At 49.3% G+C, this 27432-nt stretch overlaps 1 protein-coding gene across 1 annotated transcript in view; it reads right to left on the reverse strand.

The window, feature by feature from the left end:
• Positions 1–15592: 15592 nt before the first annotated feature.
• Positions 15593–27432, reverse strand: part of DAP (death associated protein) — a 47699-nt gene continuing 35859 nt past the window's right edge. The window contains exons 3-4 of the mRNA XM_084781521.1: positions 18607–18649; positions 15593–16779 (exon numbers count right to left, since the gene is read on the reverse strand). Coding sequence (XP_084637647.1) covers positions 16666–16779; positions 18607–18649 — 157 coding nt within the window. The 3' untranslated portion in view covers positions 15593–16665. The remainder of the gene's footprint in view (positions 16780–18606; positions 18650–27432) is intronic.

Genomic DNA, 27432 nt, shown 5'->3' on the forward strand with positions numbered 1-27432 from the left:
AAAGTGTGTGTGTGTGTGTGTGTGTGTGTGTGTGTGTGTGTGTGTGTGTGTGATGCTTGCCATTCACTTGTGTGGTGGATGAGAGGACAGCTGTGGAAGTTGGTCCTCTCCTTCCTCCATGTTGATACTGAGGACCAAACTTAAGTCATCAGGTTTGGCAGCAGGAACCTTTACCCACAGAGCCATCTTGCCAGCCTAAAGGTATAGTTCCTATTGGCCTCAAACTTGTGATCTTTCTGCCTCTGCCTCTTCAGTATCTCCTACTTGTGTGCACCACCCCAATGGGCTTAAAATACAATTTTAAATTGTTTTCTTTTACTTTATGTGTGAGTGTCTTATAGGCCTGGATCCTCTGGAATGAGTTGCAGATGCTCTCAGGGGCCCTGTGGGTGCTGGGGACCAAACCTAGGTCCTCAGGAGAGTATCTAGTGTGCTGAACAATTGAGCCACCTCTCCAGTCAGGGGCCACTGTCCTGCAATAGGAGCCAGGATCAGCCTATCAGTCTATTAGTTCCAGAGCACATGTGAGGGAGGAGCAGGGAGGGCCAGCTGCTGCTGCTCACCCTCCTGTGTGACCTGCATTTTGTTGTGTTCTGCGCCCAAACTTGCTCATGTTCTCTTGTTTGTTTGTTTATTTATTTGAGACAGGGTTTCTCTGTGTAGTCTTGGCTGTCCTGGACTCACTTTGTAGACCAGGCTGGTCTCGAACTCACAGTGATCCGTCTGCGTCTGTCTCTGCCTCCCTAGTGCTGCGATTAAAGGTGTGCGCCACCATGCCTGGCCCATGTTCTTTTAAAAAGAAAACCAACTAAAATATAAAGTGTAGCAAAATGTTGCATGTTTTTTTCTGCTATCAGTAATTTAAATCCACCTTGTTGTTTCTTTTTTGTTTGTTTTGTTTTTAAATTTTATTTCATTAATTTATTCAGATGACATCTCAATTGTTATCCCATCCCTTGTATCCTCCCATTCTTCCCTCCCTCCAGCTTTCACCCTATTCCTCTGCCCTAGGTCTATGACCGAGGGGGACCTCCTCCCCCACTATATGGTCATAGACTATCAAGTCTCATCTTGGTAGTCTGCTTACCCTTTCTCTGAGTGCCACCCGGCCTCCCCACCAAGGGGAAGTGTCAAATATGGGGCACCAGAGTTCATGTCAGAGTCAGTCCCCACTCTCCACATAACTGTGGAGAATGTCCTGTCCCACCTTGATGTTTCTTAAGTGTTATTTTAAAAACAAGGAACTTGAGGCCTACCAGGGAGGAAGTCATACCCTATACTAGAGATGGAGAGTGACACTCCCCAAGCAACGACGCCCCTCAGGGAGACCATGCCGTCTGTAACTGGGCCCAACACTGTGGTCTATGTTTTGTAGAGGGTCTTGTGGTACGATGGCTGTGAGCACCCTGCTGCTCTTCCTTCCTGTCCTGAGGTTTCGAACCCACACTTCTTGGTGCTCATTCCCAGAGAAGGATACAATGAGGGCCTTCCTGACCAGGTCCTCTCTGGGTGGCCACACCAGGCACACGTGTGTGCTCTGTGGCGATGATGTAAGACACGCCCACCTCCCTTCTACGACTTTGCAGGTGTTAAGTCTGAATGTCCCAGTGCCTGTCCTGAACCCAGATTGGCATCCCACTCCTTATCCAGCCCTAGAGCCACAAGGCCATTGAGACACCAGCAACTTCCATATTGCACCTACTGTTAGTGACTGAAGGACGGTCCATAGAGCAGCAGTACCAGTCACCGGCAGTGTCAGAGAAAGCTGCAAGAAACGGTTTGAGGGGATAAACAGGGCCTGTGGCTCATCATACGACAGGCAGGATTGTGAGCCAGGGCCTTCTCCAGGGAGCAGAGCGAGGAACAAGGCTGTTTAGGCCATGAACGTCTCTTCTGGCTAAGCTAACTGTTCAAGCGTGTATAACGTTGGGCTTCAGTTTAGTCCTTGTTAGTTTTCTGTTGCTGTGACAAAAACACCTGAGAAAATCAGCTCAAAGGAAGAGAGGCTTACATTACAGCCTTATTGTTTTGGGGGCCATGAGGAGGAAGAACACTGAGGTAGGGCACATGTAGTAGAGGGAGAGGGGAGGGAGAGGCAGGGAAGAAGGAGCCAATGAGAACATATATCACATTAAAGGCATGCTCCTAGTCGCTGAGCTCCACTTTCTGGAGGTTCTACCATCTCCCACTGTGGCACAGGCAGTCAAATCTCCCGTTGTCCTGTGCTACAGCCCTTCCTGCTCTCCCTGCAGCCATGATGTCATAAGGATGTGACAAAGCCTTTCTTCCTCCCAGGTGGGAATTTTTGTCCCTTTGCCTGCAGTACTCAGATCTTGGGGGCCTACTGCTCCCTCATCCTCTGTTCAGTGCCTTGGTTGGCTTATGCCCTGGCCACCCAGCAGAGTCACTCTCAGTCTTTCCGACACCCTATCTTCTCCTGTCCCTTCACTGGCACCTTGCAAGCTGTACCCTTCCCACCAGCCCCCCACCCACGGCAAGCTGGTGGCTGCGTCTCTCTCTTTCCTGGGCTTGCTTAGTTGCAGTTGATTTATGGTGTTCAGTGTGTCCACAGGCTAGGGGAGAAGTGAGTCACGTGTTGGCTTTCTGATGCGGGGCTGGGTCTTCCAGCTGAGAGGGAGCCATGAGCAGAGTCCAGCCTCTGCCCTTTGAAAAGCTGAAAAGCATGAAGTGGACGAAGCCCACGAGGCTATCCTGAGGCATGGCCAGGCTCTCAGGAGATCTGGCAGAGCTGAAGCACCCCACGCTTACCCCTACCCTTTATCTGCTCCCAAATCTCCTTACACTATTAACAGGCCTTCTCCATGGTCTCTTAGGGGCTTTAAAGCTCCAAACTGAAAGACAGATGACTATTGTAATAAACTGTAATGAAAGTGCCCAGTGCCCTGCTTCCATGCTCACTACACCCAACAGAGCAAAAGCGAAGAGAGAGCATCATGACCCTATGAACTCCAGGCTGAGAGGCCACCCACCAAGCCTTCATGGCCCTGCCCTGTTTAGCCTTCTATGTTGCTTTCTTTGGCATCCAGCATTGCTAGCAGAAAAACTCCCATCATTCCCTGTGGTGAGCATTCATCATTCTGAACGGCGATCTCTCACAAGGAAGGCGTCCATTGTCTACCCACCCCTCTACCCAGGAGTCAGAAAAAGGGCTTGTCATCCATTAGCATGAGTGTGGTGGCTGTCCTATGAAATGCCTGTCTGGACATTGCAGATTGGGGCTACGTTAATAAGGGCATTGGCCTTTTGCTAGGGGAATGTTGAACAACAGTGGAAAATGGCTAAGTCAGCTCAGCTGAAGACACAGTGTGGAGAACACCGGCTTTATTAGATCCAGCCTGGCTCCTCTCCCAGAAAGGCATATGGGGAAGAAGATGCTTGCCTTGCTTAATTAAACCAGAGGACACCATGCATATTCTAAGATGTGTGAAGAAAGTCTTTGGAGGCAGACAGACTGGAGTCCAGGGTGATTACATTTCCCCACTGTGATCTGTGTCCTGTTAGTGAATTCATATATGCTGAGCCCAGGCTTGAGCCTGGAGAGCATCTTATGGGAACTATGCTGAGCATAGACTCAGCGTCCATGATCTTCTTGGTGTCAGGAATTGCCCAACTTTCCTCTGCTTTCAAGCCCTTCTGGCTATCAGGGATATCTCCCCAGTAATTCCTGATGGAAAGCCGAGTAGCAAACAGGGAGTGGAAGTGAGATGTGTGTTTCAAAGGCTTCTTGAATTCCAATCCACTGGGGAGACTGAGGCTAGACCCATTGAGCCTCAGACCCATGTAAACTCGGGTGTCAGTGAGTTGCTCTGGACTATTTATCTGCAGGTGGAGATGTGGCTTTGGCTTTCCCCAAGGACCATGTTGCAGTCATGGTCCAGAAGACTGTATGATCCATAATTCATGCATCCTCAGGACCAGAGACAGTATCCTGATCCCAAGAGCCAACAGCTTTCTATCTGTCTTGAAACTCATCAGAGCCTGCCGCTTTCCCCATGCCTAGTGTGGAGCTTGGCTTAGAGTTGGTTTTGAACCTTCTGGAAGCTCCCCCCACCCTTGATGGGGGCATGTTACTTGACTGCCCTTTGCCGTCCAACTACTTAGGACAGGGAGCAAAGCCTGGCAATAAGGAGACACAGCCCATTGGGAACAGAAAAGCCTCTACTTTGCTGTCATGTGTCCCTGCTAACCCCATAAGCCACTGGTCCTTCTCACTAGTCTTGTCAGATCCTGAGGTTAGAGCCAGGCACTGCTTCCCAAAGCAACCAACTGACCAAGCATTCAGCTAGTTCGCACCATCCCCGCCACCCCTCATCTATAGACAGGCAGTGGTCATATTATTTTCCTAAAGAAGCTTCAGACAGCTGGGATACTACAGGAAATCTAGAATGAGAGACATATGTTACATAGTACTAAGACACAGCCCTCATGGTTTCCCGTGTCCACCTCCAACTAAAGAGTGCATGAGAAACTGTTAGTTCATGACCCCTGCAGAGAGGAAGCACAGGGGCCCTCCTGTCTTTCAGGGCCTGAGTTGGCTTGTCTTTATTTTGCTTATGTTGCTCTAATAAGACACTATGACAAACACAACTTAGGGGAGGAAGGCTTATTTTAGCCCACAGTTCCAGGTCACCATCTGTCACTGTGGGAAGATGAGGAAGCAGGAGTGTGAAACAGCTGGTCACAACTATGGCCAGGAGCAAAGAGAGAACACACGCACTCACACGTATCCTCAGCTCACTCTTCACTGTTGTACAGCCCAGGACCCCCTGTCTAGGGAATGGTGCCACCCATGGTGGGCAGATCCTTTCACTTGAGTTAATGTAATAAAGACAACCTCCCAGGTTGGATATGGACACAAACCAACCTGGCCCACACAGTCCCTCACTGAGTTCCCTTCCCGCGTAGTTATACAGCTCATGTGTCCATTGGGCTGTATTGTCCAGAAGGCATGCTATCCTCCCACCACCAATGTGTGGCTTCAGCTGCAGCCTTGGGGTGGTGGCGTCATTGTCTAGGCATGATAGGTTCACAGTGCATGATGGAACTTGGCCTCTGGGACAACTGACATTCTGTCATCCAAAATGTGTGGTTGATCTTTTCTGCATCTCCACCCCAACTCTGAGATTATGTGATTTAGAGATCCTGCCCTAAGATTTGTGTGGCCAGACCACGCCATATACAAAGTCACTATCAGTATGACATAGGCCATCTAGTGCGAAGAGACACAGCTAGGCCTTTCTTTGGGTAGTGCTCAGCGCTTCCTTATATATCTGGCTCCGTGTTCAAGAAGGAAGACATTCTAGGAGGCATTCTAATCTCTTCAGAGAGTCTGGGCACTACATCACACTCCAAGGTCAGGATGTAAGAGGAGGGCAAAGAAAACAGAAGCAGGTGAACTGGGAGCTGCACTCACACCCAGTGACGTGGTCCTGATGCAAGCCTAGGGAAGTGAAGATGCATGGTGCATTACAGAATCACCCAGAGGAACATCACCAGATGTTTCTCACTGGCCCTGGCTCCCATGGCTTCATCCCTGACTCTTAGACTCTGGACCTCCTCCTCCTCCTCCTCTCAGAAGATCCCCTGAAGATCCTCTTTTGTGTGACACTGGACAATCTCAACAGGTCACAGACTAGAATGCCCTCCTTGAAAGTAGCCTCTGGCTGGCTTTCCTCGTGGTTCCACAGAAAAGCTGAAAAGGAGCAAGGAGGTATCAATGTCTCCTCCTTCAAGAGGAAACTTGGGCTTTGAGAGCATCTGTACCAGGCAGGATTAGGGCGAATTCCATGTAGCAGATAGCACAGTTATCACAGTTAGTAGCACAGATAATACAGTTCCAAAGTATCTATTTGCACATGCCATAGGGCAGGCATGTTAGAATAAAACAACACAGGGGCTGTTACTATTCTTATCCTACAGATGGGGAAACTGAGACAATGAGGATAAGTATTAAGGAGGTCTTGGTACTCATAACAGGAGATGCTGAGAAACAGCTAGGTGTTCAGTATCAAGCCTATACTTTGGTGCTGGACAGCTGGGAGTGGTGGTACATGCTTATAATGCCAGTAGTGCAGAGGTTGAGGCAAGAGAGTCAGTATAAGACAGAAGAGTTTGAAGAAAGCCTGGGCCAGCATGATATCCTGCCTTGAGAGACAAGGAAAAAACATTAGCATTAGAAAGTATAGGTCTTAGCAGGCATGATGACGCATACCTGTGATCCCAGCACTCGGGGTGAGGTGGGCTGGAGACAGGTAGATCTCTGTGAGTTCAAGACCAGCCTGGTCTACAAAGTGAGTCCAGGATAGCCAAAGCTACACAGAGAAACCCTGTCTTGAGCACACAAACAAAGTATAGAACTTGGTGTCAAATTAACCAAAGCTTTGCCACCCAGTAACTGTGTGAACCTGGCTTGCTAGTTTTCTTCACTAAACTTTATTTTTCTTGTCAGCAATATAACAATGCGTAGCAAGTAGGGTTGCTGGGAAGGCCTGGCACTTAGCAAGGTCAGTAAATGTGGGAAGGTGGCTGAAGATGGTGGTGATGAAGATGGTGGGGATGATGAAGATGGAGATGGCAGTGTTGGTGGTATAAGTTTCTGATGATGGTAACGATGATAGTGGCAGTTGTGTGCACGCTCACAGTGGCGGTGGTTTAGCCCCAGTCTTCCCTCCAGGGGATATTCGTCTAGTTCATTGTCTCTGTGATTAATGAAGTATGGTGTTACCATGGTTAAGTTCATGTGGCTTAAACAAAGGAGATAAGTGCCTCCATCTATCATTAGCTCATTGTGTTCAGCTTATCTAAACGTCCTTGGAGAAAATACTTGTTCACTGAACTAATGCCAGCTCTTCTTCTTAGATATGCTGTTTTGTTCCTGCAGTGTAATAGTTGGTTTTGCTGTTGTTTCCTGGGCTAAAAAAACAAAACAACAAAACTCTCTCTCTCTCTCTGCCTCTCTCTCTCTCTCTGTCTCTGCCTCTCTCTCTCTCTCTCTCTGTTTATGGTGTATGTGTGTGTGTGTGTTGGGGGGGGGGAGCACGCTGTGTGGGCATGCATGTCACTGGTCACATGTGGAAGTCAGACCACAGCTCTGTGGCTCTGCGGTTCCTTCTGGCCACTGCTCAGGTCCGAGGCTTGTTCAGCAAGCACCTTTAATCCCAGAGTCATTTTGGTGGCCCTTCTTCTCAGATAACTGGGAATTTTTCTTCTTTGTGATTAAAAAAAAAAAAGCCATAAGAACAGTTAAATAAGTTAACTTGCTACTGAAGAAAATTAACAGTAAAGCAGAGAAATTACTTTTAGTTGTGGCACCAAAACAACCAGTTTCTGAAGGACAGTCAGTTGTCACCCTTTATTTTAGCACCCCCCCCCCCCGGGAATGTTTGGAAGTAAATTTCAAGTCATTCAAAGTGGATTCCTTATTACATGTTACAGAAACGTGACCGTCTTTAGGTTTTACTCATGTTTAACCATTTTCCCTGCTTTGCAATTCTCTTTACTTTGAGGGTCTGAGGGGAAGCATGGCTCCGGATGGGGTCTCCTGCACTGGACACGGTCTTGACAGGTGAAGGCGGCGAGAAGACAGTAGACCTTTACAGTTTGTTCTGGCTGCCGCTCTGTTGCCTTTCACAGCCATGTGGCAGCCCCCAGGTGCATATGTTGCAGCTGGAAACAGAGCAACTGGACAACTGTTCGTTGCAGGAGGGCTGTCAGGGAACCACAGTTCCGTGTTCATCTTTAGGCAGCATGGGGTTAAGTGAGCACATTTCTTAGGAACTCTGTGAGGTAGGTTGGTTCCATCAGATTCCTCCTCCTGGAGGGGAATGGGGAGGCTTATCAAACACAAAAGAAAGGTAGGAGAACTCAGAAGAAAGGCACAACCTCCCCGGGGTTAATGTAAGTGCTGGGAGAGAGGAGGGTCTTAGAGCTACCTGCAGCCTGGGCCAGGGGCTCCAGAGATGCAATATTCATGAGTGGTACCCATGTTGGGGTTGGCTTTCAGTGATGTAGCTGCCAAGTCACCCATACACCTGGAAGGAAGCCCAGTAAACTTATAGTCTGCCAGGCCACACTTGGCTGGAGTCTGTCAACAGTGCCTATCAGGGTGGATAGGGGCTTATTGGTGTTTCTCCAGGCAAAGCCACACAACCAGTTCATAAGTAGTCTTTGCTCCTCAGGATAGAAATGAGGGCGTGTTGAGGGCCGTGATAGGTAAGGAACCATGCTACAAGAGACAAGGACACAAGTCAAGGCGAAGGCCCCCTCTACCGGAAGATGCTCTTTACCTATTCGTGCCTTTCCTAGCAGCCTGTTCTACAGAGAGACTCCCATTTCGTCTTTAGCTACTTGTCCCTTTGCAATGAGTCCTGATAGCTTTGAGGTCAGCCAGCTTGAGGGCACGCTGTGCGTTGAGGGAAAACGGGCTGCAATCGTTCGGAAAGAGGCTTCTAGGCTTTTCTTAGAGAAAAATTAAATAGCTAAGCCAAAAGCCTGTAAGCTGGTCCTGCCTGCCCTCTGCGAGTTGGCTGGGGAAGCCACCAGGGGACATTTATCTCGAGTCTTCTTTGTATCACCATCGGAGAAAACAACCATTACACTGTAGCTCTGCCGCACGCTCTCCCTGAAGGAAGAGATTTGCTCTATCTAACACATCCAGGAGCGAATCTGCATCACAGCAATTCGCTCTGCAGCGCTTTGGGGACTGAGGAGGCATGAGAGCGCAGGCTATGGCAGCCGTTTCCACTAAACGTGCCTTTATCATGGAAACTTGGATTATGTGTTTTCAGGATACCAGATTGAGGGAAATTGTCTTTGAGTGTTTAGTTACGTTATTGTAAGCCACAGGCTTCTAGAACAGGGCAGGCACATGTGACTCTGATGGGTCCTGGGCCTGTTGCCTTTTGAGTGAGGCCGCTTTTTGTGTGACAGAATGTCTAGCTATGTCCCCGGTGTCCCCACTGGATGCTAGCAACTACCTTCTGCCCCAGCTTCCTAGTTGTGACAACAAAAACTGTCTCTTGACTTTGTCAAATGTTTCCAGTAGGATATCACTCCCAGGAGACAACCCCTGCTCTTGGATAATGAGGGTCCTTATTGATTCTCAAAATACATTCCATAGTCCCAGGAATCTCTCTGGAAGAGACCGTGAGGGCTCTTGTGATTTACATGGAAAACTGAGCCCTTCTGCTTTAGAATGTTGGCCTGACTCTTTCAAGTGACCTGAAACAGCCATGCAATGTAATAAAAAAATCTTATTTAGGCCTTCTGAGTAGAGTCCCAAATCCTCCTGATTATATTGGCTCATTATATCAGATGGTGTTGGGTTGACAAATTGGATTTAAAAAAAAAAGCATGGCAGTTAGATTTATCATAATATTTAGGATTAAAGGAGAGAAAGGGAAAGAGGAAAGAGTATTTTATCCTGTCATGAATGTCCTTAACTGACTTTTAGAATGCCTATTTGGAAGAGCAAATTAAATGCTAGGCAGAACGTTGCCAAGACCTGCGTACATGTCAGAGGGAAACATACCTGAAATGCTTGTGACCCAGATAAAGATGAGAGGTGGACTATGTTGCTTTATGTTCTGTGCAAACATGCCATGCCACAGTGTCTAGGGTTCAACATTGCACTGCATGTCCGTGTGGGGCAGTTTTGAATGTAGCCTTGAACTGGTGAACTGTGACTAAAGCAGACTGTCCTTCAACATGTTGCCGACCTTCAAGCAGTCTTTCCAAGGCCGATGCCTCCAAGAGTCTGGGAGGTCTATCACAGACAACCCTTGGGCTCCTACTGTCATCTCAGCTGTTCTGGGACTGCATCCTACCAGCCTACTCTGCTGAGTGCACTCGCCAGTCTCTGTAGGTTCACGAACCAGTCTACAGAGTTGCTTCTGCTGAGCAAGGTGGCTCATATTTGTATTGTTTTATTTTATTTTTGTTTTGAGACAGGATCTCTCTCTACAGCCCTGGCTATCCTGAAACTCATGATGTAGACTAGTCTGGCCTCAAGCTCTTGGAGATCCGCCTATCTCTGCCTCTCATGTTCCGGGATTAAAGGCTTGTGCCATCACACCTAGTGATTTATAGTTGTAATCCCAGCACTAACAGACACAGGCAGGAAGATGGCCAACCTGGTCTACCTACCATGTTGCAGGCCAATCAGGCCTACACAAAACTACAACAACAACAACAAGGCATGAAAGTAGGAGTGGGACTAGTTGGAAAAACAGGGTTTTGACAAGAACGACAGGAGAGGAAGATGAGAGTAAATCTGGCCAAAACACATTGTATATATGAAACTGTAATAAACTCCAAAAGGCACATTGTGGGGCTTGGTGCTGGCTTAGCAGTCAAGGCAGCTTGCTTCACAAAAATGAGGACCCAAGTTCAAATCCCCAGCACCCACATGAGGGCTTGACTGTGTGTGCCTTTAACTCCTGTGTTTTATAGAATGGACAGGAGTAGGTCACTGTGGCTTGCTGGCTGCCAGCCTTGCTTGAGGCTCACTGAGAGACCATGTCTTAAGGGACTGGGGCAGAGAACAAGAGCAGGGCACCTGATGTCTTCCTCTGGCTTCTGCTTGTACTCAGAGGCATAGCCCTTTACCAGCACCCATATACTGCCCACGCATGCGTGCACACACACATATACACACACAAATAAAAATAAAAACCACACATTATACATGGATGTGGAATTATAAATAAATAAGAGCAAAACAGTTTCAATGGGTGTGTTTGTATGTACACGCACAGCTAGATGCCGCTTAAGAATGAGTGTTTGTCCTGAGAACACTTGATCATGAGCCGTGACATAATTTTGCCATTTTCAAACCTCATAGTGTGTGCTTATACAGCCCCTGACAGGCACAGTGTCCGTAGGTAATGTAACCTCAGAGAACACCCAGTAATACAAGCGAGATAAATGAGTCTTGTCCTTGGCCACAATGGTATGTGAGGTGTGACTGTGTGTAGTCGCAGTCTTTGGCTCCAGGTCTCTGGGGACTGCTGGCCCAGACTATAGTCAGGCAGTTGTTTCAGCACAGAGATTTCAAGTGCCCAAAATTCCCCACTGCAGCCTCCTGGGTCTTCAGGAGTGGCTGGCTGGAGACGCAGCCCTGTATTCTTGAGAAAGGCATAGGTTTTTGTTTGGTTTGCATTTTGATCCTGCAGAGGCCAGCAGGATGCCCTGTCTTGGGGAAAAACTACTTTTGAGTTTGCAAAAAGTAACATTTAACCAGCACAGCAGCTGGAAAGCCAGGAACCCTGCAGAACAGCAGGACACCAAGGGCTGCAGAGGCAAAGGGCAGATGTTTAAAAAATAATTAACCACAATCCTGCTGGGTCTGCCAGTACCTGCCCCTCACTCACTGAGCTGGGGCATCCGAGTTCCAGGCTCCACCTGGCCAGGCTCTGCTCTCTGTTTGGCTGATGGCCATTCACTGTCCAGTGGCCAGGGCTACCTGTACACGTTGTTTTTATTTTCTCAGATGAGGGGATGTGATGAGAGCCATTCCCAAGCCTTTCTAGCTCATTCTAAACTTTTGCTGGCTGGTTCAACCCAGCTTTTCTGGCCTAAACGCCTCTACAAGCTGACTGACTGAAACTGGCTTCTCTCGGCTTCTGACTGCATTGCTCTGTCTGGCCACAAACTAATTCCAGCAATGTTTTAATCCGGCTCATTCTCATTCTCTGACTTGTTCTGTCTTCCCTTGTGTCTAGCTTGTTTTCTCTGCAACCTGTCTCTGTACAACTGTCCTGTAAAAAACTCTCCCCTCTCTCCCTGCACTCCTAAGTAGCCTCTCCTCCCTGTCCCATTCTCATGAGAGTTGGGCGTATCCTATCTCTGACTCATTCTGTCAGATCTTTCTCTGATTGGTCACTTTATCTGCCCCTCAAGTAGACTTCATTTTCAAACATGGCTATTTCCTTCTAGAAACTATCCTTATCTTCATTGTTTGGGATTAACTGTGTGTACTAGGGCGTGTCTGTATGCCAGCTAGATGATACTGTAATACAGGGTGTGTCTGCATTCTAGCCAGATCATATAGACCTAGAAGGTGTTTGGATGTGATCCTTTGCCAGACCAGCCATGTTGCTGGATTAAAATTCCTCTACGGGGGCTGGAGAGATGGCTCAAAGGTTAAGAGCACTGACTGCTCTTCCAGAGGTCCTGAGTTCAATTCCCAGCAACCACATGGTGGCCCACAACTATCTATAGTGTGATCTGGTGCCCTCTTCTGGCCTGCAGGTGTACATGCAGACAGAGCACTGTGTACCTAATTGCACATGTAGGCCCACCTGGCTTCCACACTTGGGCATATGGAAGAGTGAGGGGGTGTATACAGCAGTATTGTGCACCCTCCAGGCAGCCACTCATCTTGTGATAGCGACTGTGCTCCTGAGCACACACACCCCAGGATTGTTTCCTCCTTTTCTTCCCCCACCTCCTCTTGGAATTTAATAACTGGGCAGAATTCACACAGTATCTCTGATCTTGTATTTATAAACAAGAATGATGAGAAATCAATGCCATCAGAGAACTGGCTGTCTTAATATGTACAAGGGTCATCTGGGAACTTCCGGGAGGTTTTGCAAAGTTCCCTGTGACATCGTGACAAAACTGAGGCTAAGAAAAGAAAAGCAAGCTGCCCACGGTCTTATGGGTAATAAGCAGACAAGGCAGAGTTTAAACTGGGGCCTACCCTGAGCTCTGGGGTCTGTTATCCCAGACTCTAGGAACGAAGGAAAATTTATAGAATGGACCGGTGTTGATCTGCTTAGAACAAATCCAGGACTCATTTGAGTTTGGCATCCTCTTTGGATGCGAGGAGGCAACTCTGCCTTTCCTCTGCTCTAGGATCCTAGGGTTACTTATGGGAGCCTACTTAGCCTGCGGTCACCTCCTTAGCTGCCTGGTCCTGTTTAGTCTGTTTCATCTGCCACGTGTGCATTCTGGCACGCCTCTCCACCCTGCCTCCTCCGTTGTCATATCTGCAGTGTTTGCAGGGGCAGTGCCCATACCCTCTCCCTCACCAAACCCTTTGTTAGCGCCTCCATGCCAACAATCTCTAGGCTGCCCCCAGCCTTGGCATCTCTCCCAGCCTTTTTGTCAACACAGCAAAGCTCTGATGATCAGCTCTGCTGTGAGTGGTCTGTCCTCTCCCACTCATGGCTGTCTCCACTGATGTTCCTGATAGTGTCACTAACTGTAACCTCTTGGCTGCAGGCCTGAAAACACAGCAGCAGCTTGGCCCTCTGCCTCTCCCACTCTGACCAGATAGGCAGCTGCTCTTCCTTCCCACGGCCACGTGGCCCGAGGCTCGGAGCGCTGTGGAGATGATGGCTCTGGAGTCAGGACCACGTGGATGTGAGCCTCAGCTGTGCCGTTTGCCAACGGTGACTTTTAAAGACACCGTCTTTATTGAGATGTGATTCCCACCACGGGATTCACCCACCTAAAGTATAAAACCTGAAAGTATAAAACCTGAGTTTTATTCACAGGTATACACAAACCATTCAAAGGAACCCGAGCACTCTAGCTGTTGCTTTTCTTTTTAAGAGTTATTTTCATTTATGTGTTTCTCTGTGTGTGCAATTATTTATACAGGTGTCCAGGCAGGCAAGAAGGGGGCATCAGATCTGAAGCTGGAGTGATGGGCAGCCCAAAGTGGTACCCAAAGTGGATGCTGGGATGTGAACTTGTGCCCTGGTGAAGATCAGAGCACACTCTCAACTGAGCCATCTCTATGTCCCCTCGCTGTGACTTTTCGGAGTCCCCCCTCCCCTGTCATCACCTAACAGCCTCTCTTCTAGCTGTCCATTCTGGACACTGCACAGGAGCAACCGTAGAGAACACGTGATTTCTTGTGACTGGCTTCTTTGACTGGCATGGTGCTTTCAGGGTTCACCTGGGCTGCGGTATATCATGCTTCATCCCCTTTTTTATTAGTGAATTATATCCTATTATATGGATATACCACATTTTAAAAAAACCCACTCTTCAGTAGGTAGGGAGTTTGAGCCAGTTGTACCTTTTGGATAATGCTGATATAAACATTGTGTGGAGGTTTTGTGTAGGTGTGTCCTTACTTCTGTTGGGCTTACCGCCAACGGTAGGTAGCTGGCAGCTCTGTGCTGAACTAAGAGAACTGCTAGATTCCTTCCATAAGTGCAGCACTCCCAACAGTACCGTCTGAGAACTCTGCTTTCTACACATCCTTGTCAGCTCTTGTACCTACCTGACCTTGGCTTTAGCCATCTTTCTGCAGCAGTATTTCACTCCTGGTCTAAATTCCATTTCCTTGGTGACTAAAGACATGAACATTTTTTTTTTCTTTTGTAATTTTTTTGAGACAGAAATCTCACTGTGCAGTACAATATGGCCTTCAATTTGTGATCCTCCTTTGATAGGCTCTGAGCTGCTGGGGTTATAGGTATGATCCTCCATTGATAGGCTCTCAGGCGCTGGGGTTATCGGCCTGTGTCACCATGCCCAGCTGGACCTGTACCTTTTTATGTGCTTGCAGGCCATTGGTGTATCTTATCAGAGAACCGTTCACTAAGGAGACTTTGACACTGACTATGGAGATTGATTTTGTCTTTTCCCACACTAAACCACACCCACTGGGAGGTCACAGTGCAAAGCTGGGACCCCTGGGACCCCTGGAACTGCAGACATGTGACTGAACCATGAGAAGCATAAGCTGCTGCACCCAAGACCGAGAGCTCAGTGTGGGGCCTGGCACTTCTGTCCCCGTTGTCTTCTCTCTCTGCCTGCAGTTCTGGGGCTTGAATGTGAGGGGAGGCTTCAGGCTTCTAGCGTAAGGCTGATGCCCTGGGTTAAACAGTTTCTCTCCTGACACCCTAAAAAGAAAAAAGAACTATCCAAGCCTCTAATCTTAGGATCTGTGGATGTGACCTCAGTTTTTCTAGCAGGCTTATGCCCCCAGATACTGCGCTGGTCGGGAAGGTTATGGCATCTACCAACCACATTTAGTTACCGAGACCACCTCTCTGTCCCTGAATGCAAAATGCAGATCTCCATTGCTGTCCTTCATGAGCCAGGACTCAGGACTACCCACCCACAGTGGCCTCCATGGGTGACCAGACTAGCTGAGGAAGGACAGGACCAGTGGGAGCCACAGAACCAGGATGTATACGTAGCTCTGGGTGGAGAAATGTCAGCTGTCTCGATGTTGGGGCTCTAGCCTTAGCAGTTGGGACGACTTTCTTGTCTAGGAAGATCTGAAATGGGTAAATGGCTTGCATATCAAAAGCTGTTTGGCATTACCCATTGGCTTACTACTACTAATTCTCTTTTAAGTCTGCCTCCGGAAGGCCCTATACAGCACAGGGCCAGCTGCTGGACCCCAGCCTGACATGTCAATCAACTCCATTATGCTTTTCCATCTTCCGCCAGTTCCAGAGGCAACAACGCTTGGGTTGCCAGGTGTCCAACAGCTCAGCTGTGTGGTTGGGAAGTCAGCGTTGAGACTATCTACCATGTGTGGCTGTTGGCACTTCCACTGAGACAGCCCTAGGAAGGGACCTCTGACACAGAAGAGAGCGGCTGAGGCAGAAATGCAGGCGCTTTATTATAGTCAATATATTCTCAACATCAAAGATTAAGAAATTCATTCGGGAAAACATTCAGTGACCTGGAGTCCACAGACGCACAGCAGAGCTAGCTCAGAGTATGCGGAACAGAGGGTGGCCCCTTGAGTTGATGAACTAAAAGGGATTGTGGATGCTTCAGGATGTATGAGAAAGTCTGCAAGGGGGACCAGGAGTGGCTGGCTCTAAGGTCCCTTCCTACATTTGGTTCCATATGACAGAGCAAGGCTGTGGGTTCCGTGGCGGTACTTCAGCCAAGCCTGGGTCTTCAAAGCGACCCTTGGTTCACACCGTGTCAGTAATTATGAAGGAAGAGGCTGACAACACAGTGTACTGCACCCTGTTAAGTCCACTGCTAGAGCACCAAACTGCTCATAAAACTTGAGAAGCTCATCCTCCTTTAGTGACACGGCACAGGCCTCCTGAGTAGTCCCAAAAACGCTGGTGGTATGCATGCAGCTCACAGAGCCACTGTGGCCTGAAGCTGGCGACACTGCAGGCCATCGGGATGGCCAGGAGCACCGTCCATGAGCAGTGCTCTGGAAGGTTCTACAGCTGCCTAAAGGAGCCCTTTGCCTTTTCAGAGAAGCAGGGATTCACAGCCGTGAACCCAGGCAGTCCAGGGCATCCTATGGCAGGAGTGACTTAACTGTTAAGAAGCACACCATAGCATTCTGATGTGTTTCTTCTTCTTCTCCTAACCTCATCATATCTCCCCAAAGTGGCCTCTGCTTTTGGGACCATGAGTAAGGAGTTTAGGTGCTTGCTATAGAGTGAAGGACTACCTTTTATCCAGGACTTGCCAAGTTCTGCTAATGGCACTTCTGGGAGGTACAGTGACACACAGCGAGGACTCTTAGAAACAAAGTTTGGGGTCTGAGCTTCTTCTAGTTTTAAATATGGGGGGTTCTGAATCAACAAAAGGCCACTTTGCTTTGTCTTAAGTTTCTGGACTTAGTAAGGCGCGTGGAAAGCACGAGGTCTTTTGGCCAGGGAAGCATCCTGGGAGGTGGCCTGGTCCGGGCGCCGGTCACTTGCGAGGCTGTTGGATATGCTGCGTTCTTGGAGAAACGTGTTTGTCTATGGAGGCATGTGGCTTCTGGTGGGCCACCTGTGCAGCCGCTGGCGGGAAGTCTTTGTCACCCTGGGAGGAGACAGCAATACATAGGCTGGTTAACAGTAAGCGCTCCAAACAGAGCCCTACCAGTGTCCTGCAGGGCTGGGGCATGAGTTGGCTGCATAGAAATGGGTGACTGTTGTGGCTAGTGAGGCCCTGCAGGCCACACAGAACTGGGAACAGACGGTGGCATGAGCTCACCAGACCAGTGATGACGCTTGCAGACTTTGCCTTGAGAAGACCCAACTGCCACATGGCTTCTCAGCACTGAGATGGGCTTGGGGGTGAGCATGGGAGGGTTTTCCCTGCTAGGTCTGTTTTTCTGGCATCTGAGCTGGGAGCAAGACAGGCCAAAATCTAGACTCTCAAGGTGGGATTTGTCAGCACAGCTGTGAGCAGGACTGGGGCCTGGTGTGGAAGAAAAGCATAGGGCAGGGTGGGCCCTGGAGATGGAGTCAGATGCCACCTGTGGGAGCCTGGAGAAAGGAGGCATCAGTTGGTTTCTTATGCTGGCAGTAGGTAGGCTTTGATCTGCGTAAGAACAGACAGACCATGTAAGCAAGGACTGAGTCTGGACTTATACGAGCATTTAATATTCTTGCACACAGCAGACCTGACATGGCCTGGCTGTAGGTCTTAAATGGCTGTCCCCAATAATGGCGGCTTCCCTGGACAGTGGAACTTGGATCTTGAGAAAAGGGCTCCTCAAAGGTACATGGTGTGGCTGGGCATGGCAGCGCACGCCTTTAATCCTAGCACTCGGGAGGCAGAGGTAGGCGGATCTCTCTGAGTTTGAGGCCAGCCTGGTCTACAAAGTGCGTTCCAGGCAGCCATGGCTACGCAGAGAAACCTTGTCTCAAATAAACAAAAAAAAAAAAAAAAAAAAAAAAAAGAAAAAGAAAAAGAAAAAGAAAAAGAAAAGTACATGCTGTGGCAGAAAACACACATGTAGCCCAAGGGCCAGCAAACAAAAGCAGCCAGAAAGGACATGGACGGGCGTGCCTGCCTGAAGAACACTAAAACTTCACTCTCAATTCTGCCCTGGTTTTCACTGAGGTTGCCTGGGTCACACCCTGCACTGCTGTTGGGAAAGCGTTTGCAGGTCAGGCCACTTAAGGCCCAGAGCCATAGCCTGTGAGGACCAGGCGCTTCCGCAGCATGGAGGCAGGTGCTCAGCTGTGGGAGTCCCCTGAAGTACACTCCTGGAAGGAAGTATGTCACTGGAGAATGCCGTCAGCCCCAGATCAGGCGGGTGGCTCCGGTGCTTACTGAAGGAAAAAAGACTGCACGGGGGCTCACGTGCCCACTCTTTTTTCTTTTTATTAATTTATTCTTGTTACATCTCAATGGTTATCCCATCCCTTGTATCCTCCCATTCTTCCCTCCCTCCCATTTTCCCCTTACTCCCCTCCCCTATGACTGTTCCTGAGGGGGATTACCTCCCCCTGTATATGCTCATAGGGTATTAAGTCTCTTCTCGGTAACCTGCTGTCCTTCCTCTGAGTGCCACCAGGTCTCCCCCTCCAGGGGACATGGTCAAATATGAGGCACCAGAGTACGTGAGAAAGTCATATCCCACTCTCCACTCAAGTGTTGAGGGCATCCTATTGGGACTCTAGATGAAAGAATCGTGGGAATAGCAAAGTAGAAGGATCCAGAGGGTCCTAGAAACCTACAAGTAGAACATTATGATAGGCAGATTTGGGCCCAGGGGTCCTGCTCAAACTAAGACACCAGCCAAGGACAATACAGGCAGTAAACTTTAAACCCCTACCCAGATCTAGCCATGGTCAGAACGTGCAGGACCCGCCTCCTCGACCACCCACTGCCCACGCACAGAGGTCACACACTTACCCGGGCAATGACACCAGAGATGAACACTGTTGGTTTAGGTGGGCTGGAAAACACAGAGAGAAAGTGAGGACTTAATGAGTGATCCACACAGGTGGAAAAGAAGGAAAGTGACTGCAGAGGAGACCAGAATGGGCAGTGGGGGCTTCTGCTGCGGAGGAGGAAAAGGAGAAACGGGGAAGCTGACTTTGTCCCCTTTGTTACCGTCAACAAACTGGCTGCAGGGTTCGGAGGCTGCGGGGCTTAGGGGCTGCAGGGTAGGCTCAAGGGCTGCAGTGCTCAGGGGCTTGCGGGATTGGGAGCTGTGGGCTGTGGGGCTGTGGGTTTGGGGGGGCTGTGGGCTGTGGGCTCAGGCGCTGTGGGTTCTGGGGCTGCGGGCTCGGGGGTCTGCGGGCTTGGGGTACTTCTGAGGTCAGCCCAGGAAATGTGAAGGTGGAAACGGATTGCTACAAACAGCACTGATTCTGCTGAGCTGAGTGAGAGTGTGAGTTTACGGGAAACAGGGGCGACCCCGAGGCAAGACAGAAGCAGCTTCACACAGGGCATTCCTTTACAGGGTCCCGAGAAGACCACAGCCTCTGGCAATTTCTAACTGGAGAGACTCAGTCAATGCAAACTCCTGCCTTGGTGCCCCCTCCCCCACCACCCCAAGTCTCACAAATGCAAAGTCTTTAAGAAGCCATTGAAGAGGGAGGGAGGGAGGGGAAATGGGAGGATACAAGGGATAGGATAACAATTGAGATGTAATATGAATAAATTAATAAAAAATATTTAAATTAAAATAAAATAAAACCTACGTTTCCCCCCCCCCCCCCAAGAAAAAGAAGCCACTGCCACTTAAAACTTTTAAAAAAATGTGTATGGTGTTTCCCCATATGATCTGTGCACTAGTTGTGTGCCTGGTGCTCTTAGAGACCAGAAGAGGGCATCAGAGCACTTGGAACTGGAGGTGCAGTGTGAGCCACCTTGTGGGGGTGGGAATCGAACCCAGGTACTCTGGAACAGCAGCTAAGTATTCTTAAGTCTTCAGCCATCCCTTGTGCCTTTAATTCTTCAGTTATCAGCAATTCTTAGCATCTTAATTCATAGTCAGCTCCTGACACTGTCATCAGTTCTGAGGATCAGAACATTGCATCAAAGTCATACATGTTCACAAGGGGTAGAGAATGCTGTAATCCCAGCTCACCAGTGCGGCAGCTCTCCTGCCCGTCTTCCACGGGTCTGGTCCCATAGGATGCCACTGCTCAGGCACTGCCCACTCTTGTCTATCTGTCTGAGATAGGGCCTCTCGCTGGTTTAGAATGTGTTAAGTGGGCTCAGCGGCTGACTAGTGAGTGAGTCCATGGAATTTGCCAGTACAGGGATTATAAACACGATCTACCACACCTCGCTTCTGGGACTTAGGCTCTCATGCTTGTAAGACAAGGGCTTTCCCAACTGGCCTCTCTCCCCACTCACTGCACTGGTTCATGACTTTCTGTTGCTCGTGTAGCTGCCTCGACAGAGGAACAATCATTGGAAGCAGTCCCAACTTATGTGCCTGGACCACACTCACTTCTATTTGTCTTGGAATAAGCGATTTCTTATTCTGTTTGAAGAAGGAGCTGTGTTTTGTTCTGAGTGCATGTGGGAGGCATTCAGGGGCAGACTGGGGACCGGGGTAATGACAAGGTAACAGCCCAGAAAGACTGGGGCAGAACATGGGACTGAGAGCAGGTCCTTGGGACACAGTTTGTGCTTAATGCCAGGCCTGGATGGCGGAAGTTGAGGAAGGATCCTGTGAGCTACCAGCCCATCTCCCACAGCTCTGCTGCTCGGCTCTGCTGTGTGTGTGTGTGTGTGTGTGTGTGTGTGTGTGTGTGTGTGTGTGTGTGTTGGGGGCAGGGAGGAGATCCTTTGAAGGAAGCCACAGTTAGGCTTTGTGTGGGTGCAGCAAAGGCCGCAGTATTTAGAAGGTGCAGTATTGCTTATGTCCTTGGGACTCTAGTAAAAGCACATGTAATTCCCTCAAGTGATTTCTGTTGCTCCATGAGCTGAGGAAACTTCATGTTACTAAACATTTCAGAAACGTCCCCATATCCTTTGGTTTCCCTGAGTGCTTGTGGTGAGACGAAGCGGCTCAGGGTTTTCTCTATTGCACGTCACTTTAACAACAGAGAGGAGGTCCCATTCTAACTGTATATGGCTGCAGAGACTGAGGGCTGGAAGGAGACCCCAGCAGTAAGACTGAGCCCTCCTGCCCCTGTCATCACAGGGAGACTTGGCAGGGGACAATGGTCACAGGTTCCGAGCACCAGCAGGAGGCCCAAGGACAACACTGTCCTCCAGGCCAAATACTACAAGTGCATCTGCTGCTGGACAAGTCGCCACTCCATTTCAAGGAACTCTCAGGGACGGTGTCCTGGAAGGCTGCCTGTGGTGTGCAGTGATGAGTGGAGGATGGCCAGCTTTGCAAATGTGCCACATCCTGTACAATGCAGCAGCTTAGGAACACTGTACCTGAAACAGCCTTGGCCGCACTGGGCTACAGATAGCCCAGAGACTCATGGGAAGAAATCTGAGAGGGAGTAAACACTGCCAAACTAGGGAGGTAAATATTAAATTTTTGTGTTGGGTTAACATTAAATATTAAAAATTAGTAAACAGTAAAAACATGAAGTGAAAAGTTCAAATATTATCCTTTCAAATTTATTTGGCCATATGTCTTAAAATTTGGCCAGAGGCTGTGGTACTCTGCAAGCCTCCTCCATGCCTCCTGGTGCTGCCACCTACAATATGGGGCTCTTTCTAGGCAGGATGTGCTGCACTGCCAGCTTCCATCAACCTTGGTCAAGATCATAGCCCTTTCTGAGGAGCATCAACAGGACCTTCAATTGCTGAGTGACCGCTTCTTGCATTTATAAAGTAATTCTGAACACTTGAAGACAAGATAGCTTAAATGAAAGTTCATGACTGAGGGACTCAGCAGCGTGGTACAGAGCTGAAGCTAAGAACTTCAAGCCTCCATGGTTTCCATGCCCCATAATTCTGAGCTTCTACAGCCATGTGAACTACCTTGGGGGTTCCTTTCCTCTGATGGAAGTCTTTCTGTCAGATAAAGTTTGGAAGACTCATGACTATTTTCTCTCAGGAAACAACTGTCACCCCTGCCCTTCTTTGGCCTCATGACTCTACAATCTTTAAAATAACTTATTTCAAGGCCAGGAAAAACGATCCCCATTAGAGAAGGAGTACCTCCTAGCCACGGCTGGAAGCTGCTGCTTTGTCACACTGGCATGGAGCAGCTGCTTAGCATCCTGTACACAGGTCACTACTGTTTCCCCATCAAGGACCCCAGCAAACTCTCAACGGGGTCAACTGAGCCACAAGCTCTTCCTCCATTACGCCCCACACTTTCTTGTTGAGCATTTATGTGTTCTGGCATTTCAAGGCACCTGCAGAAGGCAGGATGAAACACCCACAATGCCCAGGGAGTCAGTGACCCTATGGGATGCAGACATCAGGAAGGCTTATATCCCATATTCCTAACTCCCCTGAATTCTGGGGTAGCAATTTCTGAAATTAATTTCAATATTTTACTTATTATATACAAAATGCTACTATATCAACATGTCATGAACATTAAAAATTACTGCTAACTTCATGTGATTTTTGCGTGTCTATAGGACTTCATAAGCTCCCTTGTCAGTATAATCACTGTGAGAAGCTAAAGTGACAAGCTCTCTCCGTTGAGAGGACTGGACAGGATGAGGATGTCTAACTTCCTTCCCTATGGGATAAGGTTCACTGTGCCTGTGATCCTGCTTGGCCAGTCCAGGTGTCTCCCAGGTGACAGATTTGGTTTCACACCTATATGACATCCTGTTCTAAGGCCACTCACCCCCTGGGCACTGTAGCTATTTTATCCTGCTTAACACATTCTTTTAGGCTCTCTTCTCCATCTGCATTTCAGGGTGGTGTGAAGTTTTCCCCAGAGCATTACCAGGTGCCTCTACCACCCACTGGGCCTGTGCCAGGCACCTGTGTTTCCACATTATGCTCCCTAAGCTGCAGTGGGCAGGTAAGCCTGGGCAGTGGCTCAGAAAGTAGCAACAGCTGAGCATCTGCATGCAGGACCTACTGCCCAGCCCCACTTCCTGGCTAGCAATGCGAGGTCCTGCCCTAGTCTTCCTCCTTTAACTCTGGGGAACTGCTACACACATACTCTTTAAAATGCTGAGCCCTTTGTCACCCGAAATAGGAGTCTGTGTAGTTGGGGGGCGGGGGGGGGGTCAGTGCCCTGGAAGCCATCTTGTCCTTCCCAAGCATCCTACCGAAAGCCAAAATGATAACACAGGCATTCCAGAGATGTAGTAACAGAACCTTTTCCATGTGCTAGTTTTGATCAGAGTTCAAGATGTTGAAGCTATTTTCTGCAAATGCTTTCCTCCATTCACATAAACCCAAGCAGCAGGACTTAAATTGCCTGAAGGTTGCATAGCAGCTTAGTGCTGGGAGCCAGACTCAGACCCAAGGTTGTCTGGGGCCCATGCCCACCCTCATAAGCCTTAGTTTGGTGGGCCTCTTATTTGATGCAGCTTAAGGTAAGCCGTATAATGCAACCCAAGAGTCCTCTGTTTGACAGAACTCATTCAAATTGATGGAAACAGTTGCTTTCTAACTTTGCCAATTTTTTTTAAAAACTGCCATTTATGTCTACAGCACCTAACCAGCATACAAAGACCTCATCTGATTCTCCCCAGCAAGTACGTGCTCCTTCCAGTGTGCTGGGAGACACGGGCCTGAGAGGCATGCCCTGCCTGGCGATCTGCCCTAGCATCACAGAGAGCTCAATTCACAAGCTTCAAGTAGAGTGAAAACTCCAAACTAAGGTACAGAAGACGGCCCCCGCAGGGGAAGGACAGGAGGAAAGGTGGCTTCCGGTCACCTGTGGGCACAGCTGTGTTCTCAGATGGTCTGTGCTAAGATCCCAGCTCCGCTAATGGTCTGCTGTCAGGCCATGGCTTAACCTTTCTGTTGCTTAGTTTTGCATCTGTAACATGGTCGGCAGTGCACCCCACCTCCTCAGGCACTTGTGTGGGTGTGTAACACATCCACAGCTGAGCACTCAGCATGCGCACCGTAAGCCAGCTGCTAAGATGTCAAGGCTGATGGCGAGGCGCCCCCCACCTGCTCCCCATGTCTCCACTGCTAGCTCCTGACCAGCTTGGCTGTTTCATCCTCAGATCATCAAGCCCTACGGAGTCACACCCTGTTTATATAGGACAGAGTGGCTGCCACAGTCAGCAGAGAAAAGTCTCAAATCACAACAGGCATCGTCACAGACCCACAGACCGCTCTTGAAGGAGAGATTTCTGTCTGTCTGACCCGATTTAAACAGTCGCTGCTTTAGTTCTTAGCTCACTTTAGTCCAGACACCAATGACAAGTGACATGGTGCCCAAGGGCAGTGAAATGCTGTAGTTGGGCCCTGGCTTTGGGCTCTCTGAATACACGGGGTACCAGCCTGGTTCAGGGGAAAGTAGGAAGTTGTCAACAGTGTGCTACCAGCTCCGGAGCCTGATGGAATGTTCCTGGGATGTGACAGGCCAGCTGCATGTGGCAACATCCAGAAAAATTTCCAGAAGGAGCTGGGAGGAGGAGTTCTGGACAGCATTTGGAAAAGAATTCCCCCTTAGAGTGCAAAGTTGCCTGCTGAGTCAGCGGCAGTCCCAGAGTCTTGGTGTCAGTGTCTAGGAAGGGGTTTAGCAATTGCTGGAGTAGGTGCTCTCCCTGAGACCAAACCTGCAGTGGAGTCCGCCGAAGCACACATACAAGGGGGGCCAAGATGCCCAAACACCAGGAAGCCCATCAGGAGCATAGACATCCAGATACAAGATGAGGAGACACAAGCGTCAGTTCCACCAGTGGGTGCTTCTAGGGCTCACACTAACTGGGGAGGACATGGTGGTCCCTCAGAGGGCTGCAAAATCATGCGCACACCTCAGCTGAAATCGACTGCGCCTTCCCACAAGCCAGGCATAGCTGATGCAAACAGCTGATGCCTGTGTGGGACTCAAGTGCAGACAGGGGTCTGAGGCCCCAGGCATGGATTAGAGAGAGTCTGACTGCCTGGAGTGGAGGCAGCTGTGCTGCTCAGTGTGCTGGGGACTGTGTGTGTGTGTGTGTGTGTGTGTGTGTGTGTGTGTGTGTGTGTGTGTGTGTGTGTGTGTGTGTGTGTGTGTGTGTGTGTGTGTGTGTGTGTGTGTGTGTGTGTGTGTGTGTGTGTGTGTGTGTGTGTGTGTGTGTGTGTGTGTGTGTGTGTGTGTGTGTGTGTGTGTGTGTCAGGGAGCAGTGTCACAGTTGAGCTCTGTGAATGTGCACATCTGTCACACATCTGAGGACTCTGAGCACGGTGGCGGGAAGAAGTGGCATGCTTTTGTCAGGACACAGGGAAAGAGGCCCAGTGGCTAGCTGGGCTCCTGTGGATAAGCTCTTCTTGGGGACCCTCTACATGGAAGTAAGAGTTATGGTAACTTAGAAGCAAATCCTGTACCTTTATTTCAGCATGGCTTTGAACCTTTGACCTTGTGTGCTCCCAGAGTTCCCACTTGGGGTGTGTCCTGAAGCATCTCGTAGCAAACAGATGGGAGAGGAGTCCCTTCCCGTCATTCTCCGTCCTCCTCATGCCGTCCTGGCCTGGTCTTCTATTATTGGGGTTATTAATTTCACAGATGCCTGAGTAATCATTAGCAAGGCTGGTGAGTGGAAGCTACTGTCTCACTCCACTGCACCCAGACAGGCTTTGTCATGGCATTCTTCAAGTCTGCCGGCTAAGGCTGCTTTCCACCTGCTGCCTGCTGTCCCCACAAGATGGTGCTGCTGGTCCTTTCAGAGCTGGTGAAGGCGGAGGCACAGCATCAGGAAACCCAGAGTCCCCTGTGGCCAAAGGGTAGCTTCTAAAGAGTCACTGTCAGGAGGGTCTTAGTGAAGGGGAAACTCAACCTGCGTGCATTCAGTGTGACTAACCTGAGAGAAGGAGCCAAGCCCTCTGCCTTAAGCACACGCAATTGGTGGTTTTCAAGAGGACAAGGGCAGGTGCTAGGTTAGTTCAGACGTGTGGCTCATATTCAGTCTGGCCAGCAGCAGCTGCTTTGCAGTGAGAAGTCTTGTCTTGGTCCTTGGTGCCTGTTCCCTCTTGCTGAGCTCCCAACCCAGGGCCAGCCTATTCTCCCACGTGTTCACAGGTGGCCAGGACAAGAGTCCCACGTGTCGTGGCAGCTTCTGCTTGGGGCTCTAATGTGCTTCTCTCTAGATGCCTGGCTACTTTCTGTACTTAAGAGAAGCGAAAACTCTCAGGGTGAGTGTGGGGTTAGCCTGTGTGATATTCACTTGACCTCTAGACAGTTCCAGAAAGTTCCGTCTCTTTAAGATCAGAAAATTGCATTCCTTCTCTTTCCTGTTCTGACCTGCTTCCCTCCTCCCCTTGACACAGAGGACAAACATTGTCGCTACTCCACTACTGACCTTTCCTCACGGACTATACACAGTGATGAACTTGGTGCCCAAAAGCCACTAGCTTTGTCCCACCACAGAGGGGAGACCCCTGGCCACAGGAGCCCAGCACTGCTTTCGATATAGACTTTCACCGCTGTGCAGCACAGGGTGCTGTGTGTGAATGGGCGTGGGTTATGAGACAGAGGTTCTGGGCCCAGATGGAGAGGCTCCTGGCCTCATTATCCACCTGTAAAATGTGAATGAGATCCACTCCACACAATAGCTAATGTTTACACGAACAAACCTATGGCCATATGTAGCACACACCTGTCCACACGCTCGCATGTCAATAATGGAATTAATTTTTCTTCTGAACTGTAACTTAAGAATTTCTCTCAGGGACTGGAGAGATGGCTCAGCGGCTGAGGAAGGCTGCTCTAGCAGCGGACCCAAGTTTGGTTCTCAGCATCCACACTGGAAGGCTCCTAGCCACCTGTCACCCCAGCTTCAGAGGATTCAGTGCCTCTGGCCTCTGGGGGTACCTGCACTCACGTGCACACACCCACACATACAATGAAAGTAGATCTTTACATAGAGGTATGCCTCCCTCTTTCCTTCTCCATCTTCCTCCCTTGTTTTTTTCCTTGATTAGAGAATTTCAAGGCTTCTTGGGCTCATCTGAGGAGTCAGGGTGCCATCCTAAGCTCTCACTCTTCACCCTAGCATCGCTGATACCAGGGGACTGGCTGGAAGTACAAGGATAAAGGCTCCTCCAGTGCTCCAAGTGTGAAGCCCTGTCCGCCCTGCTCCTACAGGCTCTGTATTTCCAACAGGACAGCTGCCTTCCTTTACTAGTGTTCCAGGGAATACAACTGTTAGGAAGAACGTGGAGCAACATCAGAGGTAGAAGCACATTTAAAAATAAACCAGACTGGGAGGTGTTCTGCAGTCTATCACACGACAGTGCAGGAGCAAGAAGCTGCAGGTAGGGACCGTGCTGGGTAGCTCCAGAGCACATGGTGAAGGGTTTTGTTTGGCAGAAGGTAGCTCCTGGACATGCTGAGTCAGGAGTTAGATCTGTCTGCAGTGATGTCTGGAAAGCCTTCTGGAACTGGGTAGGAAGTGCCTGCATGATGTTACCCTGAGCAGCCTGAAAATAATCCGTGTGATCATCAGCCTGTGTGTAAAACCACACGTGCATTAAAAGCTTTACAAGTTACTTGATTTCAGTAAGCAACACACTTAAAGCTATCCCATCTTTGATGCTGAAAGCAAGGATGTTTTTATGTGCGTTCTTCTGAATTTCAATTACCAGGAAGTACCAGGGAATAGTCAATGCTGATTAGGCTGAAAG

The sequence above is a fragment of the Acomys minous genome (assembly GCF_964271855.1).
Source record: "Acomys minous genome assembly, chromosome: 5".
Classification (NCBI taxonomy): Eukaryota; Metazoa; Chordata; class Mammalia; order Rodentia; family Muridae; genus Acomys; species Acomys minous.